The 25,325-nt window shown below is 45.9% G+C and overlaps 1 protein-coding gene and 1 long non-coding RNA gene across 8 annotated transcripts in view; one reads left to right on the top strand and one right to left on the bottom strand.

The window, feature by feature from the left end:
• DGKD (diacylglycerol kinase delta) overlaps positions 1-25,325 on the top strand; it is a 116,472-nt gene that overhangs the window by 41,390 nt on the left and 49,757 nt on the right. Inside the window, exon 1 of one of the 7 annotated variants that reach the window (XM_081813364.1) lies at positions 16,126-16,258. The exons of the other annotated variants lie outside the window; for them this stretch is intronic. Within the exon in view, the coding sequence (XP_081669490.1) occupies positions 16,232-16,258 (27 nt within the window). The 5' untranslated portion in view covers positions 16,126-16,231. Of the gene's footprint in view, positions 1-16,125; positions 16,259-25,325 lie in introns of those variants that run through there. 7 annotated transcript variants of the gene reach the window in all.
• Positions 15,783-17,097, bottom strand: LOC145720428 (uncharacterized). The gene is made up of 2 exons (XR_014143325.1): positions 17,016-17,097; positions 15,783-16,236 (listed from the first exon to the last, which is right to left on the bottom strand). It is a non-coding gene; the product is annotated as an uncharacterized LOC145720428 (long non-coding RNA).

Here is a 25,325-nt window from a genome sequence, read left to right as displayed (position 1 = left end):
GGGCTTGATCCCAGGACCCCGGGATCATGACCTGAGCCGAAGGCAGACGCTTAACGACTGAGCCGCCCAGGCGCCCCCTTCATTGTTGATCGTACCCACCATGGGCCCTCGTGCTGTGCCATGCTCAGGGGCAGGGACTGGGAGGCCTGGCCATGAATCCCAGCTCAGCCTCTCGCTAGCTGAATGGCCCTGGGCAAGTCGCTGAAGCACTCTGAGCCTCAGTTTCCTTATCTGAGAAATGGGGGATAGTAATAGTACCTACTGTGGGGTCATTGGGAGGATTAAATGAGTTAATGCAATGTAGGCATGATGTAAGTGTTTGCTGCTATTAACAGTATGATTATAGGCACTCACTGCCTATCCAATGGGGGAATTGAAAGCAGTGAAACAAATTATGATGCCATTTGGTACTTAATTAGACAGTTTTCTTTTAGTTTGGTTTACTTATATTTCTTAGGTGAAATGTTTCATACATTCTGTGTTTGCTAAATAATAACTTCTAATTAAATCACTGTGGATTATTCTGGACTTCACTGGACCTAAAGCAGTCTGTTTTACCCTTATCCCTGGGGTCCTGGCAGCAACTGCACTTGAGTTGGACCTTGAAGAGGAAAGATAAGTTTGGAATATATCTGAAATATAAAACCATTAAAAAGAGTCACATTCTGCCCATTTCTAAAAGTGGTATAAATCATTGAGTGCCATACGGTCTTACCTCATACTGTCCAGGGGACCTGGCGCTCTCCAGCTGTCCCAGCTTCTCGCCCTGCCACGGACCTGCTCTTTGTAGGGAACAAAGTCCCGGTGCACAGGTCACCCTGGTCTTGGTAGGACACCTCAGTCTGAAGGCCCTCTCCCCAAGTTCCCTCCATAGACCCTGCCCATTCCTCAAAGGTTGGGTGAAAACTCTCCCTTCTGTTGGGTCTTCCTGTTCGTGCCGTGGTCAGAAGGGAACACGCTGCTGTATTCTCCCTCAGGGCGGTGGTTCCCAAACTTGGCTGTGCCCGGGCACCCTTGGGGGGGGGTTCCTGGCACCATCCCCAGAGATTTTGATGCTGACTTGTAAATGGGTGATTTTTTAGAGCTTTCCATGATTTTGAGGTGTAGCCACGTTTGGGAGTCACACTCGTGATGCCAGATGAGAACAGGCTGCTTAGTCATCTGTGCGCTCTTGGTCACACCTTCTTAGGTCTTGACTTGAGGCCAGGGGTTCCCTTTGAAGCTGTTGTCCCCAGTGCAGAATACACACGGGCCGTGCCAGCGAGCGTGAGCCAGGATGTAGGTTTCGTTGCTTCTTTCTGTTCAGAGAGGATATTGAATTGTTGTCTTTGTGAGGTCCTATGTAACAAACGTCCATCATTGTGGATGATCCTGTGGGCCGGGCCCCTTCTTGCTGCCGTTACCCTCTTACAAATGCCTTGAGTACTGGGCCGAGGAGCATCCTGGGAGCTGTGTGTCTCTGGATTCTGGTGAGCAGCTTTGGGTCGGGCCGGCTCCTTTGCTGTTTGTGTGTGTGTGTGTTTCCAGCAAGTTTGATGGTTGGAAAACTTCTTGTTTACCCCTGGAGAATACAGGAATAATTCGGCAGCAGCACGGCCTTACCTTGGCAGTCTGATTTCTGAAATTGAACAGGAACCAATCGGAAAAGATGCATGTTTTGGAAAGACTTGTTTTTCCTTCTTTCAGCCACCCATTGTGGTGGCACACTCTCTCTGTTGGGCGCCTGAGGGCAGATGGAGGTGGACAAACACGTTCCCTGTGCTCAGGGACTTCCCAGAAGCTGTTAGACATGAAAAGAGGTAATTATCGTGCCCTGTGACAAGTGCAGCAGAAGTAGGTGCAGAACACAGTGGGAGCACGGAGATGGAAGCGGCCGTGTGGGCCTGGGGGCTGCTCGTGGCCACTGAGAAGCCGCTCTGGGGCGGAGTCCAGGAGTGTCCCAGGACCGGAATCGTGTGCAGGGCAGCTTATCCATTTATTTTGTAGAGTGCGTACATCGTAATAATGCTTTTAGAGGGGATTTCAAGGGAGGGGGGAGAAAAGGTCACAGGAGCTCAGCAGTTGCTTTCTTTCTTCGGGTCCCCTTCAGTCCTATGTCAGAGGCATACTGTACATTTCACATGTTATACACACAGTGTGTGTATAATTTTATACTTTCGTCATAAACACTTCCACATCATGAGTCTACAACGATCATTTTTATAGGTGGAGATATTTTGTTAGGGGTGGCAGAGTTGATCAGTTAACCTTTATTTCCTCGCTCCTACAGCATTAGGGACTTAGAATGCTCTTAGTTTTTCCTGTTGATGATACTGCTAGAGTGAGCATCTCAGACCACAGTGGGGGAGGTCTGGGAAGATGGGTGTGGTCTCCCCTGCAGAGCAGCCCCTGTGCTCAGCCCCTGCCCAAGAGAGGGTGCCCTTCTCCTGCAGCCTGCACTTTGTCTTGTGTCCTTTTTCACCTCTCTTGCCTGCCCTCAAGGTTGAGGAAATGAAACTTTCTTCTGCTGACTTTGATTCGGGTTTGGTTCTGGTTTACAGCTTCATCAGCTTCTGTTTACCTGATTTTGAATGGATCATAACTGGAACTGTAATGTATCCTAAGTCCCCAGAATCTCAGGCAAGGATGTCACGTACCTGTGATGAAGGAGGGGAGGCCAGGCTGGGTTTGATGATGAGGAAGCAGGCTGATGGGGGGCCTGGGCGGAGGTGACCGAGCTGGCTGAGGAAGAAAGGAGAGCAGAGGGGTGGGCTGGAGAAGGGCAACGGAGGAGTCTGCACATGCTGGTGTGAGGGCCGACGGGGGTTGGAGGGAATGGAAGGAGCAGAGGCAGAGGGCAGAAAGCCAGAAGCGGGGCACCTGGGTGGCTCAGTTGGTTAAGCGACTGCCTTCGGCTCAGGTCATGATCCTGGAGTCCCTGGATCGAGTCCCGCATCGGGCTCCCTGCTCGGCAGGGAGCCTGCTTCTCCCTCTGACCCTCCCCCCTCTCATGTGCTCTCTGTCTCTCTCATTGTCTCTGTCTCAAATAAATAAATAAAAATCTTTAAAAAAAAAAAAAAAAAGAAAGCCAGAAGCGAGTGCCCGTTGGCATCATATAAGAACAGAATAAAGGGAAGGAGAGGCCCTATTAGATACATTTAAATTTATTTGTAAATTTCAGGAAGATGCATTGGCCAGATGAGGGGGAATTGACAATAAAGAGTGTTTTCAGGATAAACTGCGTCCATGGCACAAAAAGATGTGTCCATATTTCAGTATAATTTCCTATAAATTGAATGAGAATTTTATTCTCCTGTGGAATATACATGTTTAGGGGGCTGCTTCTGCGGAATGCCATATTGAAATCTCACACAACTTCCCCAAAGTAGGATGTGGCACCTCTGCTTAGTCGTGTGTCCGCACCATGTGGCTTACTAGGGTAGGGATCGATCCAGCAGGCTTTGCTCCTAGCATCACCCTAATGATTGCCCTGAAATGACTGTGTCAGAATAACCATGCCATACAAAGCAAGGAGTGATTTGTCGTGTCTGTATTTATAACTTCCTTTTCCCCAAGGAATATTGTTGAAATATTTAATGGTATCCAGAGGTTTTACAACATCTGTTATAAAGATGGTCTTTGTTAGCTGTGTGACTCTGTTTCCTCATCTGTGAAATGGGGATGGCATCTCCTAGGTCACTGGGTTGGCAGAAAAGTGCCCTCTGAAGGTTTCCTGGTTTTTATCTGCACCATCACTCATCAGTGATAGTGGGATTGTAATAGAGTTCAACTTGCCACACTTAGCAGTTATTACAATTTACAGGAATTTCAAAGAATTTCAGATGAGGTCCAGAGAGTGTAGAAAAATAGCATCTGCAGCTGAAGAGTAGATATCGGGAGACTTACTCTCCTTAGAGCTATCAGATAATAATTACTAAAAACAGGAGAAAAACTTTGGTTTTCCTTTACCTTTTACTTCTCCTGTTTTTAGTAGTTATTGCCTGATAACTCTAAATTAAAAAGAAGCTATGTAATGAATTTAAGTAATATTTTTAGTTGTTTTAAATCTTACCTGTTTGGCATTCATGTTTGTTGAATGAATGAAAGTTCCTTAGTGGAATTATATAGGGTGGAACCCTGGACCTGACTTGCTCAGCTGTTTCCAGCAGACGTCAGCCTGTGGGATAGCCAGGGCTGCTCCTTTGGTGAGGAACCGTGACCTTTATCCAGATTTCAACGTCAGTTTTCCTTCTCAGCTTGTTTGGAGCTCAGATATTTCCTGGGCAAAACCCCTGCGCCAGTCACTTTGGCTTAGAGAGAGGAAACGCTATATATATAATTGGCAGATTTCCTTCATGGAAACTCTTCCTGATTTCTGTGACTGCAGGCCTGGAGCTGGGGTGGGGAAAGTCGTACTCGTGGGCTGAGGGTGTCCCACGAGGCCTCTGAAGCTAGAGGACCTGCCAGACGGGAAGCCCCACGTATTTAGGGACAGCAGCTCCTGCTGCCTGGGCTCACTGCCACGAGCAAGCCCCCTGGGGTTGCTGCTCAGGCGCCGGGCTGCAGGAGAACTGACCTCACATCCTGGCCGTGCCAGCCATCAGCTGTAGGACCTCCACTTCTTAACACCTGTCGCTTCATCCTTCCATTGGCAGAGTCGGGGCCGCACTACCTCCCCCGTGGTGGTGGGGCCAGGCACCCAGCACATAGTAGGTGCTTAGTGAATTAAAGGCTGTGACTGTTAAAACACCTTTTGGCCAGGGAGCAGGACCAGGAGAGCAGCGGCAGGAGGAAGTGAATCCAGTGAATTCCCTGCTTCATAATCCACTCTGTGTTCTCAGTTTCAAGAAGCAGCAAGAAGCAGGCGTTGAGCCAAATTGGTAGTGTGTGTTTGCTAAGTGTGGGCTTTTGCTGAAGGCAGCACCTGCCTCTGGGTCCTAAGAGCCAGGTACTCCACCCGAGGGCTTAGGATTCGGTTCTTAACAGTTGTTCCAAGGAGGCAGAGGGGAGGGGACACTGGCTTCTTCTGGCAGCCTTCTGGTGAGTGCTGGGGCCAATGGTGGGGGTCTGTTAGGATTGGGGGTGGGGGAGGACTCTGTCACTTGTCTGCGCTGTGTGGTGTGACCAAGGAGGGGTTGCACTTGTGAAATCTAGGCTGTTTTCACAGTGCGCGCACCCACACACGCGTGTGTGTGGTGAATTGTTAACACTTCTAATTGTTTTTATTTACAAATGATGGAGGAAACAAAAACCAAAACGGACAGTTGAGAGACTGTAGTTTGACTCCAGTACTTTTGTAAAGTAAAGAGTTCTTTGGGGAAAAAAAAAATGTGGAAAAGGCATGTGGATGTGATTGAGTTTTTTCTTTGGGTGTCTAGGAAATGAGTAGCTTTAGTCCTCCTTTACCCGGTGTTCTTTGGTACGTGTGTCGGGGATATGATTGCGCCAAGTCCTGTCTGGTGTTTTCCCTTGAAAGTTAGGAAAATGATACCATTCTGTAGGGTGTTATGTTTAAAAAACCTTGCTTTCCTGTCCCAGAATAACCTGGTATTTCAGAGTAGGTAGAGTAGTGAGTAGGAGCTTTTTATTTCCTTGAAAAACTTATCAAGTTAAGATAATTCCCCGCTCTGTGGTGGGGAGGCTGCTCTTGATTGACTCAGGAGTCTCCCCCCTTCCACTGCCACAGCCGAAGCACCTGCTTTGAAATGAAACCTGTGATCTCCCCGCCCCCCCCCTTTAAGTCAGGAGGACTGTAGGAGCTGCTGTACCAGTTCTGTACAGGATGTTTAGCTAAACCCCCAGACCTCAGCCTGGGGTTGAGGTGCTCGTGGAAGGCTGGCCTCTGTCCCTGCTGGACTGTTTGTTTTTTTTTTTGAAGTAGGCTCAATGGCCAACGCGGGGGGCTGGCTCTCAAGACCCTGAGAGCTGCTCCAGTGATGGTATCTCTCCAGAATCGGTATCTTAATGACATTGGATTTTCCCATGAATGTGATATAACTATATTTACTTAGCCCCCAGGCGCCTCCTGCTGAACTTGCATTAGAAAAGCTGGTCCGTGCCAGGTGCCCTCTCCAATGTTGCCTGATGTTCGCTGGCTGCGAAAGCCCAAAGATGGTGGAACAGAGTAATTGCACATTTGGAGAATAGTTAGGAGTGGGGTTGGTCCCCACCCCATCCTTGGTGGGGCCGGAGCGACCCTGACCTTGAGGCAGGAGCCCTGGCTTCTGTCCTGCCCCTGACACTGAAAACCAGGACCACTTCTGTGACTGGAAGGCAGGGGCCCAGGCGTAGCTGAGCCTCCAGGCCGCTGTCAGCTCTGGCTCTCTCTGTCTTCTGAGGAAGGAACGCTCTGGTTTGCTTTATGCAAAAGTATCTAATCACACCAGGGGATAGAGTGGGTATTTGTTGTTCCCAAAGCCGTAAGTGCTGCTTTGTCCAGGGCGCTGCCAGTTCACACACCCTTTTGTAGATAACACCATTAATTATTTTTAGCACCCCCTTTGACTTGCAGAAATTTCCTGGCTTGGGTGATAAAACTATATGGTCGCTCTAGTCATTCAGAGAAAAGTTCACCCTGTCCTTTAAAGAATATTGCAGTGCACCCAGATATGTTAACGTTATTTTTATAACTTGGTTGAGTGGAATTGCTGTACAGTGAACTGTGCTGTTTAAAGTGTACGGCTTGTTGAGTTGTCCCACCCCCACCCCTGTTGAAACTGTCACCAGACAGGGTAGCTAACACTTCCATCCCCCCTGAGAGTTTCCTCGTGATCTATCCTTTCTCTGCACCCCTCTCCAGGCAAACATGGATCTGCTTTCTGTCTTTTAACATTATTTTGCTTTTTTAGAATTCTGTATAAATGGAATAATTCAATATAAATTGAGTTGAATAATAATTCAGTATAAATTGAAAGTATGTCCCCCTTTTTATGGCATCTTTGGCTCAATATAATGATTTTGAAATTTTCCACAGGGGGTATATCAACAATTTGTTCTTTTCCCTCAATTTGTTGATCCATTTACCTGTTGGTGGGCATTTGAGCAGTTTCCAACTTTGAGTTATTGCAAACAAAGCTGCCGTGAACATTTGTATACAAGTCTTTGTGTGGACATATGTTTTCATTTCCTTTGGTAAATACCTAGGAGAATTGCTGGGTCATATAGTAGATGTGTGCTTAACGTTTTAAGAAACTGCTCAGCTGTTCTCCAGCGTGCCTGGAATTTTGTAGAGCCACCTGCAGTGCAGGGCGTTCCAGTGGCTCCGTATCCTCACGGGCACCTGCTGTAGTCCATCTTTTATCTTACATGTCCTAATAGATACGTGATGGTATCTCATTGTGGTTTTCATTTCCATTTCCCTGATGACAAATAATGTCAGCATCTTTTCATGTGCCAATTGGCCATTTGTTTATGTTTATTTTGTGAAGTGTATGGTAGAATCGTTTGTCCATTTTTGCATTGAATTGGTTGTCTTATTATTGAGTTGTACGATTTCTTTATATATTCTGGATATAAATCTTTGTGTGATGTATGTGTTATGAATATTTTTCCCAATCTGTGGCTTGCCTTTTTTGTGCGTGGCATCTTTAGAAGAACAGAGTCATTCTTTTTGGTGAAATTGAATTCATCAGTTTTTTCCCTTATGGTTCATGCTTCTTGTTTTTCTTTTCTTTTCTTTTTTTTTAAACGCATTCTTTTTTTTTTTTTTTTTAAAGATTTTATTTATTTATTTGAGACAGAGAGAATGAGAGACAGAGAGCATGAGAGGGAGGAGGGTCAGAGGGAGAAGCAGACTCCCTGCTGAGCAGGGAGCCCGATGCGGGATCCCGGGACTCCAGGATCATGACCTGAGCCGAAAGCAGTCGCTTAACCAACTGAGCCACCCAGGCGCCCAATGCTTCTTGTTTTTCAACCCAAGGAACCTTTTTCTGCCTCAGTATTGCAAAGGTTTTTTTTTTTTTTTTCTAGAAGTTAGAATTATGACTAATGTACAGTTAATTTTGTGTGTAATGTGAGGTAAGAGTTGATGTTCATTTTTTTCCTTATGAATGTTCAGTTTTTCCAGCAGCATTGTTGAAGGGACTTTTCTTTTCTCATGAATCACCTTGACACCTTTACCACAAGTCAATTGACCATATGTTTGTGAATCTCTTTGCAGACTTTCTGTCCTGTTCCCTTGATCTATATGTCTAATCTTACCCCAAGACCACACTTTCTTGATTATTATAACTTCACAATAAGTGTTGAATTCAGGGCAAGTCCTCTAACTTTTTTTTTTTTTTTTCAAGATTTTACTTATTTGTCAGAGAGAGCGAGCGAGCACACAAGCAGGGGGAGAGGCAGGGAGAGGGAGAAGCGGGCTCCCCGCTGAGCAGGGAGCCCGATGCGGGACTAGATCCCAGGACACTGACACCACGACCTGAGCCGAAGGCAGAATCTCAATTGACTGAGCCACCCAGGCGTCCTGCAAGTCCTCTAACTTTTGTTCTTAAAATTGCTTTGGTTATTTCTAAGTCCTTTCCATTTTTGTGTAAATTTAAAAAATAGTCCATTTCTACAAAATAAGCTTGCTGGAATTTTTTTTTTTTTTTTTAAGATTTTATTTTTAAGTAATTTCTACACCCAGTGTGGGACTTGAACTCACAACACCGAGATCAGGTGTTCCAGCCTTCTGGAATCTTGATTCAAGTTGCATCAAATCTATAAATCAGTTTGGGGAGAATTGGTATCTTAATGACATTGGATTTTCCCATGAATGTGATATAACTTTGTATTTACTTAGGTCTTTAATTTCTCTCAGAGTTTTATGGTTTTCAGGGTAGATATCTTTAATGTCTTTTGTTAGATTCGTTCCTATGTAGTTTATTTTTTATTCCTATTAAATAAATGAAATTAAAAAAATATGTTTCATTGCTGCAAAAAAATAAGAATATAATGGATTTTGTGACCTTGGAAGACAACTTATTAATTCTTGTAGTTGTTTTGTAGATTCCTCAGAAATTTCTATATAAACAGTCGTATCATCTGCAAATCGGGAAAGCTGTACTTCTTTCTTACCCAGATGCCTTATATTTCTTTTTCTTATATCATTGCAAAAGCTAGGACTGCTGGTATAATGTTGAATAGAAGTAGTGAAAGCAGGAATATTTTCATTTGTTCTAATCTTAATAGGAAACAGTTCAGCTTTTTACTATTGAGTATGATGTTAGCTGTAGGCTTTTTGTAGGTACCCTTTATCAGTTTGAGGATTTTCTTATTTGCTGAGAATGTTTATTATGAATGGGTATTGAATGTTGTCAGATGCTTTTCTGCATCCACTGAAGTGATCATATGTTTGTTTTTCCCTTAATTTTGTTAAAGGGCAAATGAAACTGATTTTCAAGTGTTAAACCAACCTTGTATTCTTTTTTTTTCTTTAAAGATTTATTTATTTATTTATTTGACAGAGAGAGAGACACAGTGAAAGAGGGAACACAAGCAGGGGGAGTGGGAGACGGAGAAGCAGGTTTCCTGCCGAGCAGGGAGCCCGATATGGGGCTTGATCCCAGGAGCCCAGGATCATGACCTGAGCTGAAGGCAGATGCTTAATGACTGAGCCACCCAGGCGTCCCAAATCAACCTTGTATTCTTGAGACAAACCTTATTTCCTCATATTATCCTTTTTATTTATTGTTAAATTCAACTTGCTGTTATTTTGTTAGGGATTTTTGCATCTATATCTATGAGAGATACTGATCTGTAATTTTCTCTTTCCTTTTACCTTTGTTGGGTTTTGGTACTCAGGTTAAGCTGGCTTTATAAAACATATAAACTAGCATCATAACAGAAGGGGGGGTATAATTGTTCCACCCTCTTTTTTTTTTTTTAATAAAATTTAGTGTTATTTCTTTCTTAAATTCTTGTTAGAATTTACAACAGTGAACTTGGTGTGGAGTTTTCTTTTTGGGAAGATTTTTTATAATTCCTTTTGACAGTTTTTATCATAAATTAAAACTTTTTGAGCCCTTTTTTTTTTTTTTTTGAAGTAGGATCCACATCCGGCATGAAGCCCAATGCGGGGCTCAAACTCACAACCCTGAGATCGAGACCTGAGCTGAGATCAGGAGTCAGATGCCCAGCTGACTGAGCCACCCAGGCACCCCCATAAGTTAAAATTTTTAATGGATATAGGCTATTTAGGTTTTCTCTTTCTTATGTCAACGTTAACATTATATGCATCCTTTCTTTCCCCCCTGATTTCTCTTTGTTGGAGGGAGGGGTGTAAGCTTTATGAGAAAAGGGATGTCCTGGGGTTTATTGACTCACTCTGTCTTCCAGCGCCCCAGAGCCATGCCAGGCACAAAGTAGGCATTCTGTAAATACCTGTTGGGTAACTGGCTTGTTGTTGCTGTGTGTCTGTCACTTGGCATCTCTGGGAAGCTTTCCTGTCTTCTCCATCCACATGGGACTGTGTCATGACGAAGGGAGGTGGCTCCCGAGTCACGCCAGCTGGCCTCAGCCAGCCCACATGCCATGCCCTCCCATGGTGGCTGTTCAAGTGTACCCGGTGATGCATCCACAGCCCTTGCCAGGGGAAAAAAATATTTTCAACCCTTTTTCTGTTTTGGTTTTTTAAAATGTTAAATCCTGTGGTTGGAATGACTTCTTTTCAGTTTTGAAATATATTTGAAATACCAGAGGAATACAGGAAACTTGGTCAGAGGAAAGGGATAAATTGTTTAGAGTTAGGAAGGGGGGTTATACATGGGGCAAGATTATCCCAAAAGGCAGTTGACCTCGTGTGTGATTTACCTGCCTTCCTGGGAATGTGGTCTGAGATGTCCTTTCCTGGATCGCTTTCAAATGACCGCTGTGGACCAAGTACATTAGTCACTCGGGGAATTAGAAAGGACAGTGTGATTTGAACTGGGCATCTCTGAGAGGACATGACTCTGTTCGGGTCCCTGGCATCTAGAGGGGTCTAGTGGCCCCTCCCTCCTTTTCATCTCAGTGGCTGGGTCTTTGACATGGTCGTCCAGTCATAGGCATGTGTGTGAGTCTGTGACCTCAGCTTCCGGCTGAACCTCAGCAGGGCCACTTGACAACTGTGAGTCGTGAAGAGCAAGGGCTCACTTACAGTGTCTTTGTCCCCTCCTCCTCCTCCTCCAGCTTTGCATCATGACCATCAGATGTGAAACCTTCATAGTGTTGGTAAAATGTCTGAAGCCGTTTTCCTCAGAGTTAGTCCTGGAGGGCAGGAGATGGCTGCCTTGCATGGTGGATTGCCCGGGAGGGGAGAGACATGAGGGACATGGGAAGAGGTGGACAGGACCCCCCACCTCCAATTCTGCTCCTTCTGGCTTCGTGCTTTGTCAGGAGCAAGACTTGAGCACATGCTCACACATGTCGCCGTGTGGCCTCAGTGTGGGGCGTGGTCTTTTCCCAGACAGCCTGGCTCCCGGACTGAATCACAGGAAAGTGGGAGAACGTGGGACTCCTCAGTGTGCAGGGTAAACCACGTGGAAATGTTCCCCGTGAGGTGGGGACAGGGTGTTGAGGGGAGTTACGCTCAAGGATACATCACTGTGATATGTTCCATGGTCACAAGGGTTTTCACCCTAAATTGCTCAGTGAGTGACCCTTCATGTAAGTGGGGCGTGTTCAATTCTGTGAGAGTTCATTGAGCACGTACTACCTGCCAGGTGCTCGGGGGTTCCTCTGGGAACAGAATGGAGACCCTCCTCGTGGAGCCAGAGACAGAGAGAAGGGACAAGGTGCAAATTCTATCTTTTTTGGTAACACGTTACATTTAACCCCTCCACATCAAATTCTCTTTATGCTCTTCCTGAGATATATGTGAGCAATGGTTTATATATCCGAGATAGGAGCAAACTTCTACAGAGGATATTTTAGGCTTTGTGAGCTACAGGGTCTCTCTGGCCGTAAGTAGCAGTCAGAGACAATATGTAAATAAACAGGGATGGCTGTGCTCCCATAAAAGTTTCTTTAAAGAACAGGTGGCAGGCTGTACAGTTATGTCCTCAGATTTGATTTTCAGTGTTATTATTTCAACCTTACTGTTAGTCTATTAAATCAAGCTCCCTTGGTGTTGCTGCGCATTTGAGTTGAGAGTTTTCAGTTCTAGTTAACGGAGAAATCAAGTTATTGACCTGGAAGAGAAAGAAGATTCCATTTCTGTGCCTCCGTCTGCGATGATGAGGGTGGTGTCTCGAGGTTAGATTCGGGATGTTGAACAGGAAACATAGGTAACGGTGGTTCAAATAAGGTAGAGGTTTGTTTCTCTCTCTCTCCTCGAAAAGACCAGGGGCCAGCAGTCTGGGGCTGGTGTGGAGCCCCGAGGTCGGCAGAGACCCAGCCTCCACTCTGATGGTCTCCTCGTGGGGCTAGATGCTGGCTGCAGGAGCCGCAGGGAGGAGGCTGGCCGGGGCTGGGGCCTCCTGCGCTCTTCTCTCTTTTCAAAGAGCTTTCCTGGGAGCTCCCCTGGTGCTGTCCCTGAGCTGCAGGGGCGCTGGGAAAATGTGCTGGTAGCCAGGCTGAGCAGGAGGCTACCCGGAACAGCAGGGCCATTCTGGAAGGTAGAAGGGGAAGATGCTGATTGCATAGGCAGCTGGTGGTTTTTTTGTCCCAGATGTTGAGTTTGTAGGTTAAAAAAGAAAAGAAAAAGAAAAAGGCAGAGATGTATTTTAAAACACTTTTTACTGGGGCGCCTGGGTGGCTCAGTCGTTAAGCGTCTGCCTTCCTCTCAGGTCATGATCCCAGCGTCCTGGGATCGAGCCCCGCATCGGGCTCCCTGCTCGGCGGGAAGCCTGCTTCTCCCTCTCCCACTCCCCCTCCTTGTGTTCCCTGTCTCTCTCTGTCAAATAAATAAAGAAAATCTTAAAAAACAAACAAACAAAAAAACCCACTTTTTACTTTAGACTATATGGAAAATACAGAAAACCAAAAGAAAAAGAGAAAAACCGTGCAGTCTCACCACCTGAGATGTCAGCTTCCAGTTTTCCTTGCTGTGTGTCCTGCTCTTTCAGTCTCTTGTTTTGTTTTATGCAGTAATGTGAAGTAAATATGCCCTTTCCGAAATTCTTTGTAAACCTTGTTTTCCCCCTAGTGTGGTGTTTGTCTCTTTTCTGGCTGCATCGACTGTTGTCTGGTAGCTAGTCCCTGGTTTACTTAGGCACTGGAAGTATTGGAGTGCAAACATCCTTGAGATAAGCTCTTCAGTCAAGGTGTGCACAAGACTTTGTCCTGAGGGCGGACACCTGGCAAGTCAGCAGATACACGTGTTCTTTGCTCTGGGAAGTCTTAACTGCCTGACCAGCTTGACCTTCAGTGATCAGAATAGTGCATGGTTGACCTTGGGCTGTAGAGGCTGCTTCTGTCTCTTCTCTTCCTACCTGATACTTGTTGACTGTAATGTTACTGTAGATGGATTTGGCTGTGTGCAGATTTGGCATCAAATAATCCCAGAGAAAAACAGATGGATTGTGACAGCGTGGAAGCGGCCACATTTAAGACTGTCGAAGCGTTCCCATCACGCTCCCTCCATCTCCACATCCCTTCAAGACCCACTGTCAGGGTACTTTTCATTTAGATTCCATTGTCATCGGGACAACAATGACCCTAGTGCTTGAGCTAATGACTTGGAGCCAGTTTTTCCCTCTGTGCGGTAGCCGTGAGGCAGATGCGGTCACAACCGTTTCTGTGGCTCTGTTTCTCTCACAAGTGCACTGGCCCAGCCCCTGAATGGGGCCATCCCTAGCCAGGGCGTGGCCAGCCCAGGAGGAGCACAGCCCTGGCCTTGGGGCCTTTGGGCTCTGCCTGGGAACTGCTTATTGTATCTTAGATCTTTGTGCATTTTGCCAGTCTAACTCAGCCACAGACTCCCATCCATCAAGCTGCTTCACTTTTTTAAAAGGTAAAGTTCTGGGGTGCCTGGGTGGCTCAGTCGGATGAGTGTCCGACTCTTGATTTCAGCTCAGGTCATGATCTTGGGATTGTGAGATCGAGCTCACATCTCGGGCTCCGGGATCAGCAGGGAGTCTGCTTGAGATTTTCTCTTTCCCTCTCCCTCTGCACCTCTGCCCCCCACTCTCTCTCTCAAATAATCTTTAATAAAATATAAATATATAAAATAAATAAGTAAATAAATATATAAAATATAAATATAAAAAATAAAAGGTAAAGTTCTGTATTCACTGTAGTATTTCCTTACGTACTTTAAAAATGTGTACTTTTATTGCTGCTGTTTCAAATGCTTGGTTACAAAGTTGCAAGGGTTTTGAGTGTCTGCCCCAGCTCATCCTTTCCCATGAGACTGCTTATTTTCATTCTGAATGTGAAACTTTGCAGCAACTCAAAAACTGCATTATAGCAAAACACCTGTAATGTTTTATTCATGCTAAGATTGGTGTGTTACTCAGTTTTTTATACAAAGAACATGTAAAAAACACTCAAAAGTCTTATCTCTGAGGTCCTAGATAGAGACACTATTATAGAGACCTGTGGTTCTCAAACATGGGAGAGAACGGGGACGGGGATGGGAAGGTGGGATTTGCCACTTGGACAGAGGACATTTGGCAGTTGGAGACACTTTGGGTTGACATGTGGGGGCTGGAGTGGGTGGGGTCCATGCTTTGTGTCCAGGAATGCCGCTCAACATCCTATAGTGTTGTAGGGGACAGCAAAGAATTACTTGGCTGAAAATGTCAATAGTGCCAAGGTTGAAAAACTCTGATATAGGCAAATAGTTTTGTAGGTGTTTTCCTATGAATATCAGTAAATAGTATAACAGTGGGACCATTTATACGTACTAATTTGTAACCTGCTTTTAAAATGCGTTATATTATGGGGGCACCTGGGTGGCTTAGTCAGTTGAGCGCCTGACTCTTGATCTCAGCTCAGGTCATGATCTCAGGGTTGTGAGTTCAAAACCTGTGTTGGGCTTCACGTTGGGTATGGAGCCTACATAAAAAAAAAAAATAAATGAACATAAAATAATGCATTATATCATGAACATCTGTGTCCATGAATACACGCTCGCATTGCACTTGAAGACTTGGCTGTATGGTATTCCATTGTGTGCCCTGGAGATTTAGGTTATTTATAGCACTTTGCTGTGGGAGGCACATGGTGTTTTGCCTTCTGTGTGTGTCAGCTTCTCGTTTCCTGCCTGCTGTCGGGGGAGATGTGGTGTGGGGCACCTCCACACCTGGGGTGCTCTTTGTTGGCATCCCTCTCCTTCCCCTACCAGAGGCTGTCTGCCTCCAGCACCCTGTTCAGGGCCATCTCTAATCTCTGAGGTTTTCCACACGTTGAGCACATTTCAAAGCTTAATAAAGCACTGTAGAAATATTGAATAGATGAATAACCCCAAATATTTTTGTCACATTTCAGTTTTAGGCATAACTTTTCCATTTTTGCTTCATCTTGCTTTTTCTCCCATTTTAAAAATCTGTCCTCTGATGGATTACATGTGATTTTGGCCTCTGGCCCAGTTGGCTTTGCCTCCTACCTGAGTGTCCTGTGTTCTTGGGGACTGGTCTCCTCGGGAGGGTTGGGAGGTGGGGTGAGTCGGAGGGTGCTTATCCTGTGTGCTCTGGGCCACTGGGCAGGTGGGATCATTGCGAGGGTGGGGATCCCCTTTGGCCTTCAAAGCTGTCCGGAGATTGGAGATAAGCATGGCTTTAGAGAGAAGTGCCCTGGGTGCCTTTGGGGGTTGGGCCGTATGCTACGGGGGGCCTGGGGAGGTCTGACCTTGCATTCTGGGGCTGCTTTCGCCCAGGGATCTCCTTGTTTGTATGGTGCTATTTTTGTGTTTGGTATCGCCCTCCGTGAGGAAGTCTGTTGCCGACGCACATCCCAGCTGTTTTGAATAGTCCGGGTCTCAGGGGGCTTCAAGGTAGGGATCTGTGTGTGGCGAATCCAGGGTTTTGGGCCACATCAGAACAGCAGGATGTGAGTAACAGGAAGTGACAGAAATTACCAAACGCGCCAGATACTTATTCTTGGCCACCTTTCCGAGTCCCGCAGGCTGGGGAGCTATATTTAGCACGGTATTTCCAGGTTCCTAATCCTGCCCGGACACTGTCCCTTTGCTCCTCGTTTGGTCAGTGACTGAACTTCGAGGTGCTGATTTGTTACTCCAGTGTCTCTGGCCTCCTTCGGTGATCCACAGGGTCTTGTACATCGATTTTAAAACTCAACTTTTGTTTTTGCTGGGCCACTTCAGTTCTGATCCATTTTGAGCAGTTGGAAAATGTTCTGCAAGAGGGGAGAGCGGCAGGTAAGAGTCCCAGGTGTTGGTGGGCAGTGAGGCTGTGTGAAGCCGTGGGGGAAAGCAGTTGAAATGTAAGGATTTAAAATGAAGTGAGTGGAAGGAATTGCAGATTATTGTAAGCAGCTCTAGAAGGGTTGGTTTTTGTCTTGTATTTCTCTTAGAGGTGGAAGGCTGGGATTTTTAAAGCCACAGCCTTGGCGATGTGACTTCCCCCACATGCTAGAAACATCTTTGGTCCCCACCTGGTCAGACAGAAAGCCTGCAGGTCAGATAAACTTCCCTGTGATGAATTTCCATTGTCTGAACTTTGTCACAGGAGAGATTTCACCCCACCATCCCCAAGAGAGCGCTGTGGAGCCGGGAGCTGGTCTGTTCAGGTGGAGCACTCGCTCCTTATTTGAAGCACTGTAGACAAGTGATTTTTGCCCAGTCGTGCTGGACAGTCCTTCCCGCAGCTGCTGACCAGACGCCCACCCGGGCTGCGGGGTGTCCGCGGTGCCCATGCACTGCCGTGTCCGCCCCGCCCTGTGCTGGCCTGCGGCAGGGCAGTGGGGGATGGCGCCTGCCACTAGCAGCAGTCATGGCCTACCTCCCTCACCTCAGGATGACCCCGAGGGACAGGCGCTGATACCCATTTTGGGGCTTAAAAAACCGGGCCTAGAGACGGGTCATCTGCACCAGTGGCTCTCTGATGTCTCTGTCCTAAGCGCCCTGCTGTCCTGCCCCTCTCTGCCGCACGCCGTGCACCCTCACCGAGACTTACCGAGCCGGCTTGTCCTCCAGCCGCAGGACGTGCATCTCTGTGTGCTTTGAGAATCCTCAGAAAGGAAGTTTCTACAGTTTGATATTCGCTTCCGGTGGCTGCCACCCTAATGATTCACGGAAAGGGGTGTGTTGGAGAGGTTTCTTTGTTGGTCTCTAAAAGCTTCCTTCTGAGCAGTCCAGCCAGTCCCCCTTTCTCCCTTCATAAGCCATTAGCCTTACTTTCTTTCACATGCTCAGCCAGTTCTTTAGCGTGCGGGAATCTACTCTCGGATGAGAAATTGGAGAGGCAAATCAGGGATAGTTTGTGTTTGCCATGAAATGCACGGTAGCCAGCAGACGCAGCTGGGTATGCATGCGGCAGCCAGGGGAGCCCCTGAAGGAGGGCAGTATGTGGGTGAGTGACTGTGTGCTCGAGCACCACACCACGCTCAGGCTGCCTGGCTGTTCCCCCATGTTACCAGCAGAATCCGTCTGCGGGCATGGTTTCAGGCTGACCCATTCCCTTCTTGAAGGCTAGACTATAAACTATAAGTACTATGAACTATACATAACTGCACAAATGTATTTTCATCTATATACATACAGTAAACTGTAAACTATAAATACAGGACATACGGTGTGTGTCTCAAGCTCTGACTTGGGTATTTTAGCATATTTTTATGCCAAAATGTTTAACATTTAAAAAATTATTAAATATTTCAGGCATTCAAAAAGTAACACGATGAACAACTGTGTACCCTTCGCAGCCTGAGAACAAAACAGTATGGATATACTTGAAGTCCTTTGTATTCTGGATCCTACCCACCCCTCTTGCCCTCCCTCCCCAGAGTCACCCCAGTTCTGAGTTTGGTATTTATCGTTTGTTTGCATTTTTTTAAAATCCTTTCTCTTCTCCCATATGTAGGTATAAACAACATAGAGTATTTGGCCAGGTTTACAGTTTTGAGTAAATGGTGTCATATCATACATCTCCTGCAACTTGCTTTTCTCACTCACCCTTGTGTTTCCAAGATTTATCTGTGTGGATACGTCTGTCTTCAGTTAAGTGGTTCAAGGTTAAAAAATGACTGATTCCTGATTCCTGGAATTAGATCAGAATTTCTGGGGAGTGGGGCATGAACCTCAGAACTTTTTGCAAGTACAGCCCTTGTTGAAGGATCACAGTGCTTGGTTGGTAGTTTGTGGCTTACATAGTGGTCCAGTGTCCAGAGTGTTCCACTGTTGACCTATGTCTTCCCAGCTTTGGTCATTATAAACAGCACTACCATTCTTATACCCGCCTTCCTGGGCACATGGGCACGAGTTTTTCTAGAGTGTGTTTCTAAGGGTAGAATTGTCAGGTGTAAACATCTTCAGCATGATGAAATATTGTGGGATTGCTGTCTAAAACTTAATTTTTTTAAACTACCACCAGCACTGTTAACTTACGAGTGATCTCATTTCTTTCTTTCTCTTTCTTTTTCTTTCTTTCTTTTCTTTTCTTTTCTTTCTTTCTTTCTCTTTCTTTCAGAGAGAGAGAGCGAGAAAGGGGGTGGGGAGGGGCAGAGGGAGAGAGAGAATCTTAGGCAGGTTCCACACTCAGGGTGGAGCCCGATGTGGGACTTGATCTCACAACCCTGAGATCATGAGCTGAGCCGAAATCAAGAGACGCTCAACCAAGACACCCAGGCGTGCCTCTCGTTTCTTTTTTTAATGCAGTCAGGCTGATGGCAAGGTGAAGTTCCTCATGGATGGGATAAGACATTGGACATGGTCAAGATTTTGATAGACACTTGAACCTCAGCATGTCCAAAATTGAGCTACAGACCCCTCCCGCAACTGCAAGTCCTGTTCACAGCCTTCTTCATCCCAGGATGGCAGCTCCATCTCTCCAGCTGTTCAGGGGGTAGTTGTTGGCTCCTCTTTGTCCCATACCCCATCCAGTCTGTCCCGAAACCCTATTGCCTTCAGGACACTTGAGAGTGCAGCAAGCCGTTCCCCTTCCCTTCTCTCTCGATGGGATTGCTGAGCATCCTCCCCAAAGGGTACTGACTTCTGCCCTGACCCTTATGTTCTGTTTTCAGTAAAGTAACCAGAATGATGCTTTTTATTTTTATTTTTATTTTTATGTTTTTTTAAAAAAGATTTTATATTTGTCAGAGAGAGTGAGAGAGAGAGCGAGCACAATCAGGGGGAGCGGCAGGCAGAGGGAGAAGCAGGCTCCCCGCGGAGCAGGGAGCCCAATACAGGGCTCCATCCCAGGACCCCGGGATCACGACCCGAGCCGAAGGCAGACGCTAACCGACTGAGCCACCCAAGCATCCCAAGAATGATGCTTTTTAAACCTAAATCAGATGTCGGCCTTCTGCTCAAAAGCACCACAGCTCCCCGTTTCACTTGGCAGAAAGGGCAAAGTTCTTAGTGGTGCCTGCATGGTACCGTGTGGCCTGTTGCTTCTCCGGGTTCATCCCAGGCGCCTCTCCCCTGGGTCACTTTGCTCCAGTCACCGGCTGTACTCCTGCTTCAGGCTGTGGCCCGTCCCTTCCTTTCCATGTCCTTCCAGTCTTTTCCAATGAGGAAAAGGGTATGTTGACCCTGACCTCCTTTTTCTGATCTCTCTTTTTTCCATAGATTTGTCACCGGTCACTACTCTCCATACTATGTAATTTACTTTATGGTAGTATTTAGTATTCATTTCCTGTCTACATTTGAATGAAAGCTCCATGGGAGCAGGGGTCTTGTCTGTTTGTTCAAGTGAAAGCTGCTTGAATTTACTTCTGAGAAGAAAGGAAGAATTTGGAGCCCAAACGTGAGGGTTGAGCGTGGGAGAGGAGGTGAAGCTGGCCTGTGGGGGGACCGTTCGCAGAAGGACACATCTAAATGTGGGAGTGGGACCCAAAGGGGCCTGTCTGGTTGGCAGCGGGATCTGTGGGTCTGGAGCTGGGGGGCAGCTTGTCTTGCACGTGTTTCAGGTCTATCCTGAGTGCACCTGCAGTTGGGGCAGGGCTGCTGGGGTCGGCCCACCCAGGAAGTGTGGTGCCGTGTGAGGGCAGGACCTGTGGTTCTGACATCCTCCCTTCTCGTGGCTGACACGAAACGCAGCTTTATTGATTTTTCAAGCACTGTTGTGTGTAGAAATGAGTCCTGCCATTTCTGGTGCTCTCTCGTGCAGGCTCGAGTACCAGGCCACGTGTCACAGCCGGATAACAGAGCTCTGTGACCCTCATGTGTGCTTGCTTGGACTCAGGCGTATGGAGAGGACTTGATTGGGATTTCTTAGGGAATGTGCACCAGAGGTGTGTCCACATATTTCCTTGGCAGGCCAAATGTTTAATGAGTTTGCACTACCTACAAATGATTTTAACAAGATAAGATTAGGGGCGCCTGGGTGGCTCAGTTGGTTGGGCGACTGCCTTCGGCTCAGGTCATGATCCTGGAGTCCCGGGATCGAGTTCCGCATCGGGCTCCCTGCTTGGCGGGGAGCCTGCTTCTCCCTCTGACCCTCCCCCGTCTCATGCTCTGTCTCATTCTCTCTCAAATAAATGAATAAAATCTTTAAAAAAAACAAACAAACAAAAAAACAAGATAAGATTACACTTTTAATTTGTGCCAAGGGAGACCATAGATGCCCTTGTTCTTAAGAAATACCACATTGTTCTGGAGTTACTCCCTATTTTCCCAGTTTAAACATATAAGATATAGAAAGTTGATTGTGGTTACTTATTTTTAATTAAGCCTTTTGAGATCATTGTAGATTCACATGGAGTTGAAATAATACAGAGATCCTTTGTGTTCTCTACCGAGTCTCCACCAGTGGTAATGTTTTGGGAAACTGGTACACATCACAACCAGGATGTTGACATTGATACAGTCAAGAACCAGAATGTTTCCATCTGGACAGGGATCCCTGGGTTGCTTTTTATACCACACCCACTCCCTTCTTTAACCCCGGCAACCGTGGATCTGTTCATTTCTGTAATTTCATCATCTCAAGAATGCTGTGTAAATGGGAACATACAGTATATACCCTCTGGGGATGGGCTTTTTTCATTCAACATAACTCCCTGGAGCTCCACCCAGGTTGTTGTTATATGTATGATAGTTGTTGCCTTTTCTTCCTTGAGTAATATTCCATGGACTGGGTGTGCCACGGTGTGTTCAGTCATTTACCACTGAAGGACACCTGGGTTGTTTCCAGTTTTTGGTGATTGCAGATAAAGCTGCTATGAACATTCATGGACAGGTTTTTGTGGTGAACACAAGTCTTCATTTCTTTGGGATAAACGCCCAGGAATGGAATTGCTGGGTCTTACGGTAGCTGCATGTTTGGTTCTTTAAGAAATTGCCCAACAAACTGTTTGGCAGAGTGGCTGTATGATTTTACATGCCCACCAACAATGTGAGCTAGTTTCTCCACACCCTCTCCAGCATTTGGCGTTGTCACTGTTTCTTATTTTAAGCCATTTAGTAGGTGTATAGTTAATAGCGCATTGTGATTTAATCAGCATTTCCGTACTGGCTAATGAGGTGGAATGCCTCTCGCTGTGCTTAGTTGCTCTGTACATCCATCCTCTGACACCACTGGGGTGTGGCCTGCAGGGTGGACGTTTCTATTTGGTCTTCTCTGGACACTATGCACTGGGGTGCTGGAGTGCCTCATTTCTGCCTGGCACAGTGGGGGTGAGGGCCACAGTGTTTTCTGTGGTATTTGGCTGGAGTAGGGTGGTTATTGGCAACTCTACTATTGATTTCTGCCTTGTTAGGCTGCCCCTTTCCTGGTCCCATGGCTAGAGAGAGCAGGCTTTTGGTGGACTTTTTAAGTCTTTCTGGCTGCTGGCTTCCTCAGCTCCGCTGTAGGATGCCTGAGGCCAACAGAGACCCCAGGAGCTCTGCTGCGTGTCATTCTGAGACCCCGAGGCCTGTAGTTGGTCTGCCCTCTTCTCTCCACCTTCCAGAGTCTTCTCATATTTTTAAAATATCTAGTGTCCAGGGTGTTAGTTGTACTTAGAGGAATAGGAAAAAAATATGTCTAAGCTTCTTCCTGGAAGCAGAAGTCTGCTTGTTACTTTTATTATTTTTTGGACCAGCAAATCTGACAAGAGTGTCTGAGTGGCCCTCAGTCCGAGCTGCGTGTCTGTCCCCCCGCTCGTCGTGGCTTTCAGACCGTCTCAAGCCCAGAACTTCGTGTTTATTACTATTCAGGTTGTTTGGTTTGGCCTGTGGTTCCAGCACGACAGAGTTTGCAGGATCTTGATCTTTTTGTCATTTAAGGTCACATTTACGAATGAGAGGCACATCCAGATAAATCTGTGATTAGGAATTGCTGGACAGGATGTGGCTGGTGAGTCAGGGACTGCCCTCATCATCATCCTCCAGACCTACTTTCTCTACCCTCTGGTTGAACACTTGTGGGGAACCTGGTCAGAGTGGGCGGGGCAGCGGGCAGATGACTCAGTGAACTGTCCCTGTCGTCCTTGCCCCGATGCTCCAGTCCAATGCCCCTGCCAAAAAGGAAATACACTGTGCCAGACACTGCATGTTCTGAGAGCCCGGGAGGACTCTTGGCGAGTGCCGGTTCCTCCCCTACCTCAGGCCCTCCGTGCCTGGCCGGGAATCCAGGTGGGACGCTGCTCTTGGGTAGAGGTCAGGAGCCAGCCTGCCTGGTGTCTCGACCGCTGCTTCCTTAACCCCAGGATGTAGGGCCTCAGCTTCTTCTCCCAACACCTGCTTTATAAGGTTGTGGAGAAGATGAAGTGTGCAAATATCTGTAAACACGCAGCAGATTTCTTGAGACTACTAAGTGCCCGACTGGTGGCTGCCACTGTCATCTGACACTCTGTTGCTGTCCCTGTCATAGCTAGTGCGTATATACTTCAAGTCCACGTTCTTCATTAAGCATCACTTCTGTATGTGTCTGGCACGTCGCCCTTTTCACCTTGGTCTCTCAAAGATCATTGCTTGTAGTTTAATGACCTCCTTGGTTAATTCTTCCCAGGCCACTGGAAGGTATATGTCTGGCTAGGGTGTCTTAGACTTGTTTGGAGAAGCTAAGTGTTTTCTCCTATTTCCTGGAAGATCATTTGTATGAAAGCAAGAGTTCTCATTTCAAATAAAACTTCTAAAGCTTTGTTTTGGAGCCTTTAGCATATATTATAAACTTAAGGTTTTATTTTATTTTTTTCTTCATCATGATGAATGTACTTTTTAATCCCCATCACCTATTTCCCCCATCCTCCCATCCCCTTCCACCTCCCCTCTAGTAATCAGTTTATTCTCTGTAGTTAAGACTCTGTTTCTTAGTTTGTTTCTCTCTTTTTTTCCTTTGCTCATCTGTCTTGTTTCTTAAATTCCACACGAGTGAAATCATATGGTATGTGTCTTTCTGTCTGACTTACGTTGCTTATTAGCATTATATTCTCTAGCTCCATCCATGTTATTGCAAATGGCAAGATTTCATTCTTTTCTATGGCTGAATAATATTCCATTGTGTGTGTACACACACACACACCCCCACCCACACACACACCCCACATCTTCTTTATCCATCTTTCATTGGACACTTGGACTGCTTCCATAGTTTGGCTATTGTAAATAATGCTGCAGTAAACATAGGGGTGCATGTATCCCTTTGAATTAATGTTCTATATTTTTTTGGTAAATACCCAATAGTGTGATTACTGGGTCTTAGGGTAATTCTATTTTTAATTTTTTGAGGAACCTCCATAGTATTTTCTATAGTGGCTGCACCAGTGTGCATTCCCGCCAACAGTGCATAAAGGGTTCCCCTTTCTCCTCATCCTTGCCAACACCTGTTGTTTCTTATGTTGTTGATTTTAGCCATCCTAACAGGTGTGAGGTGTGATATCTCATTGTGGTTTTAACTTGCATTTCCGTGATGCTGAGTGATGTCAAGCATCTTTTCATGTGTCTGTTGGCCATCTGTATGTCTTCTTTGGAGAAATGTCTGTCTGGATCTTCTGCCTATTTTAAATTGGATTATTTGGGTTTTTTTTTTGTTAAGTTGTATCAGTTTTTTATATATTTTGGATACTAACCCTTTATTGGAAATGTCATTTGCAGATATCTTCTCCTGTTCAGTAGGTTGCCTTTTAGTTTTGTTGATTGTTTCCTTCACTGTGCAGGACTTTTTTATTTTGATGTAGTCCTAATAGTTTATTTTTGCTTTTATTTCCCTTGCCTCAAGAAATCTAAAAAATGTTGCTACGGCCGATGTCAGAGAAATTACTGCCTGTGCTCTCTTCAAGGATTTTTATGGTTTCAAGTCTCACATTTAGATCTAATCCATTTTGAGTTTATTTTTGTATATGGTGAAAGGAATGGTCCACTTTCATTCTTTTGCATGTAGCTGTGTCCAGTTTTCCCAGCACCGTCTGTTGAAGAGAGTCTTTTTTGCATTGCATATTCTTGCCTCCTTTGTTGAAGATTAATTGACTATATAATTGTGGATTTATTTTGGGGTTTTCTATTCTATTCAATTGATCTATGTGTCTATTTTATGCCAGTACATACTGTTTTGATCACTACTGCTTTTTTTTTTTTTAAGATTTTATTTATTTATTTGACAGAGAGAGAGAGAGAGCGCACAGGTATTTGTGGCAGGCAGAGGGAGAGGGAGAAGCAGGCTTCCCGCTGAACAGGCAGCCCGATGTGGGACTTGATCCCAGGAGCCTGGGATCATGACCTGAGCCGAAGGCAAACGCTTCACTGACTGAGCCACCCAGGCGCCCTTGATCACTAGTGCTTGTAATATAACTTGAAGTCTGGAGTTGTGATACCTCCATTTTAGTTTTCAAGATTGCTATGGCTATTTGAGGTCTTTTGTGGTTCCATACAAATTTTAGCATTAGTCGGTTCTAGTTCTGTTAAAAATGCCATTGGTATTTTAATGGGGATTGCATTCATTCATTCATTCATTTATTTTTTAAAGATTTTATTTATTTATTTGACAGAGAGAGACACAGAGAGGGAACACAAGCAGGGGGAGTGGGAGAAGGAGAAGCAGGTTTCCCGCTAAGCAGGGAGCCCGACATGGGGCTCGATCCCAGGACCCTGGGATCATGACCTGAGCCGAAGGCAGACGTCCAACGACTGAGCCACCCAGGCGCCCATGGGGATTGCATTTAATCTGTAGATTGCTTTGGGTAGTATAGACATTTAAAAAATATTTGTTCTTCCAACTCATGACCCATGGAATGTCTTTCCATTTCTTTGCATTGTCTTGAATTTCTTTCATCACTGTTTCATAGTTTTCAGAGTACAGGTCTTTCACCTCTTTGGTTAAGCTGATTCCTAGATACTTTATTGTTTT

The sequence above is a fragment of the Leptonychotes weddellii genome, chromosome 3, assembly GCF_054177405.1.
Source record: "Leptonychotes weddellii isolate Sample4059 chromosome 3, ASM5417740v2, whole genome shotgun sequence".
NCBI classification, from domain to species: Eukaryota; Metazoa; Chordata; class Mammalia; order Carnivora; family Phocidae; genus Leptonychotes; species Leptonychotes weddellii.
Note: the sequence above shows the minus strand (reverse complement) of the source record. Positions and strands in the feature narration are given on the sequence as shown.